The sequence below is a fragment of the Malus domestica genome, chromosome 12 (genome assembly GCF_042453785.1).
Source record: "Malus domestica chromosome 12, GDT2T_hap1".
Classification (NCBI taxonomy): Eukaryota; Viridiplantae; Streptophyta; class Magnoliopsida; order Rosales; family Rosaceae; genus Malus; species Malus domestica.
This window is the reverse complement of record NC_091672.1, coordinates 4,894,754-4,904,016: the sequence shown is the minus strand read 5'-3', so window position 1 is coordinate 4,904,016 and position 9,263 is coordinate 4,894,754. Positions and strand designations below refer to the sequence as shown.

The 9,263-nt window shown below is 35.4% G+C and overlaps 1 protein-coding gene and 1 long non-coding RNA gene across 4 annotated transcripts; one reads left to right on the top strand and one right to left on the bottom strand.

Annotated features, from left to right (window-relative positions):
- The first annotated feature begins 243 nt into the window (after window positions 1-243).
- On the top strand, window positions 244-1,415 carry LOC103449594 (uncharacterized). The gene is made up of 2 exons (XM_008388922.4): window positions 244-606; window positions 730-1,415. The coding sequence occupies exons 1-2, from the start codon at window positions 444-446 to the stop codon at window positions 960-962; spliced, it is 396 nt and encodes a 131-aa protein (XP_008387144.1). The 5' UTR covers window positions 244-443; the 3' UTR covers window positions 963-1,415.
- A 2,804-nt stretch (window positions 1,416-4,219) lies between these two features.
- On the bottom strand, window positions 4,220-9,042 carry LOC139190105 (uncharacterized). Of its 3 annotated transcripts, none has more exons than XR_011574092.1 (5): window positions 8,788-9,042; window positions 8,452-8,574; window positions 7,494-7,574; window positions 4,535-4,653; window positions 4,220-4,425 (listed from the first exon to the last, which is right to left on the bottom strand). It is a non-coding gene; the product is annotated as an uncharacterized lncRNA (long non-coding RNA). The 3 variants fall into 3 exon arrangements; XR_011574091.1 differs by having other exon boundaries at window positions 8,792-9,042; XR_011574093.1 differs by having other exon boundaries at window positions 8,856-9,042.
- Between the last annotated feature and the right edge of the window lie 221 nt (window positions 9,043-9,263).

Here is a 9,263-nt window from a genome sequence, read left to right as displayed (position 1 = left end):
TTGCGGTTAACACCAAGAATCCAGATAAAAACAGCAGGTTTGTTACTTGTTGCCAATTAAAGTTAGACACTTAAAAGGCATTGGATAAATACAGGCAGAAAACTAAAAACAATTAACTATTAACAACGATTAATCAATTCAAGTTTTAACCAATGAAAGCAGTTGAGCCGTCTTTTTTTTACTGGGTCTTTTAATTTTAGGCACATTCCTTATTAATATGGTCAATGTCTCATGTTCTCTTGTATACATCGCCAATCCAAAACCCCTTTTTTCTCTTTTTCTCGCTATATATACAATCTCTCACCAACTTTTATTCCTCACCAGTTTCTTATATTTCTCCTTTTTGTAATTGTCCTTGTTGGTGCAAGAAAATGTTCATGATAGTGTTTGATCCGAATTAAACTTTTTAATTTTAGAGAGGGAAGGAGCGAGTAGAGAGAGAGATGGATAACTCTATTGGTGCAGGGTTCGTGGCTGTTTTTGCTGTATCTGGAAGCGTGGTTCTTCTTGCCCACCAAGTCCACAAACGCCTTCTCTCTGATTTTATGAAGAATATTGAATCTGAATTAGGTGGTTTCCTCTCTCCCCACAAAAGATCGGCTTCTGGTAAGTCAACTTTCTCTAATTCTCTCGTCCTTAATTGTAGCAATGCGTCCTGAACTTTGTGTCCCCTTTCGCGCAAAACCAAAAGTCTAAAATTCAATTTTTGTTATTTTTTGATGTACTTAGGAGGATCTGAGAAAGTGCAAACCAAGAAGAGTGTTAGATTTGCAGAGGATGTTGTGGAACCATCATCAAACAACAAAGAGTTCCGCAAGAGGAGATGCAGTAATACTTCAAAGCAGGCCAAAGAGGGTTACGGGAATTATAAAATGGAGGACAACACCATGCCGCTCAACAGGCAAGCTCTTTACAAAGGGATCATTGAATTTAAGGCCTACAAGGGCACGCATGCATATTAAAGAATAACTGTCGTTGGTTAAAGTCGTGCATGTCTTTCAATTTGTAAATACTTTCCCTTTTGGAAGAAGTTTACGGCGAGGGCATGTGTATATATTTTCCTTCTCATAATTACTCATGATGTAATCTTTATATGATGAAGAAATTGTGAAACGAAAATATATATGTTCCGCTATACTAAAGATTTTGTTATCCATAGATTTAGTTCCATGGATGTGAAAAGTCTTTTAGGTGGTGTGGCAGTAGGAAGAAGTGACTGCTTTCGTTTGAATAAAAGGGTAATTTGGTTGTTCATTAGTTGACCAAAACCTAGGAATTATCAAAGATGATTCCATAGAAAGACTAGCATCTACTGCAGGACTCAGTCTTCGCTTGTATATTGACTCTGTAATGTTTCTGTTTCTTGTACATAAAATGATAGAAATAATACAGTCTGCGTGCAGGTTATTTTATAACTTTAGTGTCCCTGCTGATTTTGTAGTTTGATTTTCTTTTATATGTAGCAGTATTCTCTTGTCAAACTTATCATTTTAGACTAAATTTAAATTACAAATTAAAATAATTTCACATGTTGACAAATGGTATGGTATGAGAACACTTCCATCTATATAATAATGTGTATCGAAAGGCTATAAACTTATGAAAACAATTTTTTTTTTAAATAATAAAATGTATGAATTGATCATTCAAAATTCTAAAATATGTTACTTAAGGAAAATAGCTACACATATTTAGGAAAATCAAAAAGTAATGTCACACACTATAGTAACCGGAAAATACAACAAAGATTCAAAGGATTATACATGCATTCAGATTACCAAGGGGGATGGATAGGAATCTTTATTTTCTCTCTTAACTTTCTTATTCAGATAGATCATTGTTTTGGACTCTAGGGCTAAGTAAACGAGGATTACATTGTAATTAATAACTCATTATATTCAAGGTATGTTGAAGGAATACATAAAAAAATTGTATCGAATTTGAAAACGAAAGATGAATTACCGAATAAGAAAACTTACTCCTTCAATGTACCTAGAATTTATAAGGTTAAAACTCTAAATGTAAGAAACTCAACTTTAGTCGGATGGACCATGCAAATCCTCTTGTTCTTGATTGTGATTAAAATAAAAACAGTGGGTTTAACAATCTTGATCTCGTTGAACTAGTTTTTCCCCAACACAAGATGCACAGGTACAAGTAAAAATTTGAATCAACCACTCCATGCCTACGCGTATTCCTTGAGTTGTTTGACATCTTGCTGGGAGGAGGCAATTGTGATTTTATTGTGTTGGGTAAAATTTCTAAGGCCTAAAAACATGTGACTCGGCTGCCCTTTTCTTCAGCCCAAGGTTACTGGGTACTAGGACTCTGAATGGTTTTTGCGCAGCCCCTTTTAAGAGGAGCTAAAAATGTCATAAGACCCAAGAAAAAATTTATATAGTTCACATCACAAGAATAAATGTTTCCTTGTTTAATTGTTTTAATTAATGGAGTGAACGGATTCGAACTTTGTACATCAATCCGAACTAGAAAACACGACACACAATTATTTCAATTGTGTTTTCGACAAGCATTCGGATATTTTTTTTTTTTTTTGAACAAACGATATTATTTACATTAGGGAGAGATGATGAGTTTAGCATCACAATAAGCTAGTAATAATATTGTTCAAACTCGTCTTTAACAAAAATCAAACCTAAGTTATATTGAAAAAACATTGAATAAAAGGATAAATACTCTAACCACTTGAGTTATAAGTGCTTTGTAACATTTGGATGTGTTGAGAAAAAAAAAAAAAGAATGAACCAAAAAAGAAACAATTATTATATTGGATGACAACTTGTAAAAGACTAGATATTGCTAAAACGTATAAAAGGGATTAAATTTTATAAAAATTTGAAGGGTTTTTATTAGAAATAGTCTCTAAAATGAGCACCAATTATCAATTTGGTCTTTAAAGTTGAAAATCAATAAATGTCATCTTGTAACATGATGAAGATCATTTTCGTCAAATATTTTGTTCAGAATAATGTTAGACAAACTAAATTAATGCACCAAATGATGTGTCGCTAATCAAATGTGTACCTTAATTCAAATTAGAATTTAATTAACAATTGTAATAAAAATTTATATAATATAAAATGTGCCACATCATTTGGTGCGCAAATTTAATCTACAAAAGTGTGTGTAGCACCATCATTTTGTTAGTGAGTTGACATGGCATACATGACAAGTGCATTAAAATAAAATTAAAGTTTCTAAAATGATTTTAAAGTTTTGAAAAAAAAAATGACAAAAGAAAAATATCAATAAAAAACTGAAACAAACACAATAAACCCACCCAGCAATTCCGGCCGGAGCCGCCCACCTCCACCAACGTCAGCCCCATAAACCTTAAACCCTAAACAACCCTAAGAAATCCAACAGAAAATACCGAAAAAAATACCTAATAGAAAATAACCCTAATTGAAAACTATCCCAGCATGAATTTTTTTTTTTTTGTCAAACGATAGAATTTTGTTAAATTAGGTGCTAAGATTAGCCACCGACGGGGTTTGAACCCAGTTAAATTAGGTGTTAGATTAACCACCGATGAGATTTGAACTCACGCCGTCATGCAAGGATTCAACACATTTCCCAATAGGATATTTAACAATATTGTTATTAACTAACTATAATTGGAATAAAAACATATACTTAAGTAGTCCTAACTCCTAAATGATCCATCTTGACTAGCTTGTGTTGTGTATATTAGGCGTGGGCACGGGCCGCGCCGGGCCCATTTTTGAAGGGACCGGACCGGACCCGGAATAAAGGAAGACGGGCCGGGCCGAGCCGGGCATTACAAATCTTAAAATAGGAACCGGACCTTACCCGGCCCGGTTGAAACGGGCCGGTTCGGTTCGGGTCCATGGGTCCTTTTTTTTTTTTTTTTTTGCTGTTTAAAAAAAATTGCACAAAAAATTGCACAGAATATATTGCAATTTGCATATATTGCAGTTTGCACACAGATTACAGTTTGCAAACTGCACAAATCGCAGTTTGCAAACTGCACAAATCGCAGTTTGCACAAAACACAGATTGCAGTTTCTAGTTTGCACATATTGCAGTTTCCAATTTGCACAGATTGCAACTTGCATAGATTGCAGTTTGGCATTTTGCAATGCACAGATTGCCACAGATTAAAATAAAAAATAAAAAAAAGCACAGATTGCAATTGCACAAATTTTCAATCTGTGCAAATTTACAATTGCACATATTCAATACATCCAAAATAACATTACATCGTCCAACATCTAAAGATCAAATCAACATACAAAATATTCGAAACCGAGAGTCCAAGACATTCAAATTCCAAAGTCCAAAAATCAAATAATTCAAAACAATATAAACATGACATTTTCAATAAATTCCAAATGAACATAGGAAACCACATCCAAGTTCCAACATCATTCCTCATTGAATCTGTAAGGAAAAATAGAATATAAACTTGATATTATTAACGTCCATCATCATATTATCCTCATTGAATCATTGAAAAGTAAAGCTTATTCATTTAAGTTTAAAATATTACCGCAATTCATTTTCCTTTATTCATTTGAGTTGTTTGAGGAGCTTCAATTTCAGCATCACTTGATGAGATGGTTGAGCTTGTAGATATAACATTAGCATTTGCTTTTCTTCTTTTATATTCTACAACAAAGAACAAAAGGACGTTAATTGTAAACAAATTAATATAAAGTTATAGACCAAACTATACAAAACAAAAGAATTACATTCTTCACACTCTTGATAAAATTCAAGCTTCGCCGGACTTGCTTCATACTCAATGTTGCTAATTGGTTCACTTCTTAACCAGTTTTGGAGGCACATCAATGACTCCACTGTTTGATGAAGGATAGATGATCTAAAGGGGTCAATTACTCTCTTTCCTCCACTAAATGCACTTTCACTGGCAACTGTTGACACTTGAATTAACAACACATCTTTCGCTATCAAAGCAAATGTGGGATATGTGCTCCTCCCTTTCAACTTCCACCATTTCAAAACGTCAAATAATGAACCATGTTGTACTTTCTCTACAGTGTCGATGAGATACCTATCCACCTCATGTGCAAGTGCAATATCATCGGTGTCTTCTAATTCTTTCTCCCAATCATCCATCATTTGACTAAATATCATTGGATTTTCTGTTAGCACACTAGATGATCGTTTTACCCTTGAACAAGTAGTATCATCAACAACTAAATCTCCTCTACCCTTTTGTTGTGTTTGTGAACCGAAAGCTTGGTAAGCATATTCATCACACATCGCCTTCAACAATGTCTTCACTTCATTACTTTTCTTTTGAATCTCTTCTTCAGGAAGATGTAATTGCTTTCTACACAAGTGCATGTAGTGCCTTAATTTGAACCTTGGGTCTAAGACAAGGGAAACTACAAATATTTGATTAAGGGACTCAATTGAACCAAAATACTTTCGATATTTGGCTCTCATGCTTATTGCCATGTCACGTAGCACCACTTCTACACTTCCTCCAATTTGCATATATTCAGGCAAAAAAAGCTTTTCAATCTCTCTCTTCACAGCAATAACATCATGAACAACTGTATTAGATGTCGGATAATTACTTGCACTAACTTTTAAAGTTATAAGATAAAAGACCTTCAAAAATTCCACAAATATTTATGCACTATCCCAATCTTTGTCCTTCAGTGGTCCAACCCTCCCTTTACCCGCCACTTTTTCTCCTTCATCATTAAGCACATTTTCCCCAAAATAGGTGGGGTATATATATGGCTTCATCATCTTCGAACATCCTTTCAAATGCTTTTTTAAACTTCAAGCACGATTCTAGCATCATATATGTGCTATTCCACCTAGTAGGCACATCCATAACAACTAGACCCTTACCATCCAACTTCTCATTCTCCACACATTTCTTGAAATAACTAAACCTTCGAGGACTTGGATCTCACAAACCACACGGCATTTCTAAGAGCATCAACACTTGTATCTAATCTTTTCAACCCATCTTTCACTACCAAGTTGATAATATGGGCTAAGCACCTCACATGCATAAACTTGTCATTCATAACAATTTTGCTATTAGGCCATTTCCGCATTTTACGAACAATATACTCAATTGCCACCTTATTAGCTGATGCATTGTCAGCTGAGATACACATCACCTTCTCAATTCCCCACTCAACCAAACATTGCTCAACTAGCTTCCCTATTTCTTTGCCTTCATGACTTGAAATCAAACAAAAATTTAGAATCCTTTTGTGCATATTCCATTCGTCATCCACAAAATGACCAGTTAGTACCATGTAGTTCAAATTTTGCACACTTGTCCATGTATCAGTAGTCAAGCTCACTCTATGCTTGTGTATCTCCCTTTTTAATTGATCTTTCATGGTATCATACATATTGAATAAGTCCCTCACAATAGTTCTTCGAGATGGAACATGCAACCTAGGCTGAACTTTGTACATCATCCGCCTAAACCCCTCAGTCTCCACAACACTAAAAGGTACCTCCTCGAGCACAATAAACTCAACAATACCTTCCACTGCCTCTTCTTAGCTCCACCCTTTAGCAACAAGCATGTTTTTAACGTCCCCAGAAGGTCCAGAATTGCCTAGAACCTTTTGCAACTCATCAGTTGGTTTATATGACTTGCAATGTTTATTAATATGTTGAATGTAAGTACTAGTTCCACCCCCACTAGTATCACATGCAAAAAGGCCACTACAATAGTTACACTTAGCCTTCAATACTTGTACCTCCACCATCTCTTTCTTTCCATTCTTTCTACTGCTTGTATTTCCGAAACGATACACTTAGTGACATGATCCCAAACCCAAGATCTCTAAGAAGAAGATCTCTATGTTGAAGCTAATATAGTTGGTTGTTTTGTCTTTGGAATAGGTGGTGCTTTTCTTTTTCTAGAGGAGGTGGGTTTTGGGGGAGGCATTGATGTTTTTTCCTATGTGGGTTGTGGAGGACATGGTGATGTAGCCGTAGATGATGCTACATTGGTACTAGGGCTACTTTGACTTTGAGATTGAGACATTATGTAAAAATTTGTAAAAAAATAAATAATGAAAGTGTATTCATTAATCAAATAATGATATTTCAAAATATGCACACCAATTTCATGAAACTGCACATATAGATTCTAAAACTGCACAAAATCAAAACTGCATTTTTACACAGATTTTAAAACTGCACAGTTTCAAAACTGCACATATAGATTCTAAAACTGCATTTTTACACAGATTCTAAAACTCCACAATTTCAAAATTGCACAGATAGATTCTAAAACTGCATTTTTACACAGATTCTAAAACTCCACAATTTCAAAATTGCACAGATAGATTCTAAAACTGCATTTTTACACAGATTCTAAAATTGCACAGAATCAAAACACATAGCTAAGCTCATCACACAACACATAAATGCACAACAGGGAGTTAAACACAGCTCATCAGAGAACTAACTTCTCAAAACTTGTTATCACCACTTACCGATATGAATGCTAGAACCATACACCAGAGGAGAATTGTGTAAATCTTTTTGCCCTTGAAAATGAAAGGATGGAAGGTCCACTGCAACAGAACATACACCACATGAGGAAAAATATAAAAAAAAACTGAACTTTTCTGTAAAGCACACAAGCTTGACTGGTATTTGTTAGAGAATAAACCATAATAATAGTGCACAATAAGATGAAGACATATTAATAAATCAAAGAAAATGACACCCTAGAAAGTTCATAAGGGAATAAAATTAAAACCCTAAATGGACAGCAGATAACATGTTAAAGAAATTGGGAAAAATTAATCAGGAAAATGCACATAGAAATGCACAACTCAGAAACTGCACAAATTCAAAAACTGCACAGATTTAAAAAGAAGAGCTGATCAGAACATCAACTAATATCTTCCATTCCAAACTACCCAATAAGCATACAACACACACACACATAGTCATACACATCAAGCTTCATAAAAAAAATCAAAGAATCAAACCTAAAAAAAAAACCCCAAAACATAGAAGTAAATACTCAACCAAACAGCTACAACTCTACCAAATTCAGAGCATATTCAGAACATATTCAAAGTTTATTTAACTTCTTATGGACATATTTAGAACATAGAAGTAAATACTCAACCAAACAGCTACAACTATGCATATACGTGTGCATGATTGCACACACAGGGAGAAGCATGGCTTCTGATAGGGGAAGAGGCATAGAAGTCAGACAACATAAACCAACAGATTATAGTGTATCTTTCATCAAAATTAAGGAGAAGTTAAGAGGAAGAAATAGAAAGAAAGATCACAATTATAACATCAAACAAAAAAAAAATGTAAAGTATAACCTGAAAAGTTAAATCTCACGAACATTATCAAAAGCTATCAAAAACATGGTAAGATGCATAATTATTCAGAGGCATTACACCACCCATTAAAGAAAGTTACCAAGAAGAAAAGTCTTTTTGAAGCCAATCCGCTCCCCAAGCAAGCAACTCTCTGACCCAAGCAAGCAAGCTACTCTCTGATCCACCACGAGCAGCTAAGTGTAATGGTGTATTTCCAGGGTAGCTGCACATATATGGAACACACAGATTGAAAAACGTAGTAAACACAAATCTAAAAAACGCAGTAAACACACAAATTGAAATCCCGATCCCAATCCCAATCCCAAATTCCAATCAATAACCAAATCGCAACACAAATCCGAAATCTCAAATCCCAAATCCCACTCCCATCCAATCCTTCACCCAAATGTTCATGCATTCATCAAATTACTCCCACCTACAGTTTCTAGTGCTACTGATCCTCCGCATCCACAAAAATAAAATTCGGAGAAGACAGAAGTAAACTTATTGTAGCCGACGAAGTAACGGATGTCGTCGAGGTCTGAGGATGGCTGAATGGGTGGTGGTGGTGCTGATGTGTTGATTGCAGCGGCGGTGATGGGCATTCTCTGTCGTCGGAGTCGAGTCGAGTCAAAGGATGGTGGGAGGGAGTGAGAGAGAGAGTGAAGGTCGTGAAACTGAAACAACAATCTCTGAAAGTGAAACCCTAGGTTAGAAATTAACGGTTCAGATTGCATGATATGTTATCAATCAATCTCAACCATTGATTATAATTAGAAACGGGCCGGTCCGGGGCCTCATTTTTCTAAGGTTTAGGAATCGGCCCGCCCCGTCTGTTCCCAAAATAAATAAGGCCCTGCCCGTACCCGGCCCGAACCTACACTACCCGCCCCTACCCGCGGGCCTAGGGCC

Coding starts and splice junctions, on each gene's coding strand:
- LOC103449594 (XM_008388922.4), top strand. CDS start 444: ATGGATAACTCTATTGGTGCAGGGTTCGTGGCTGTTTTTGCTGTATCT. Junction 607..729: donor CCACAAAAGATCGGCTTCTG/GTAAGTCAACTT, acceptor TGATGTACTTAG/GAGGATCTGAGAAAGTGCAA.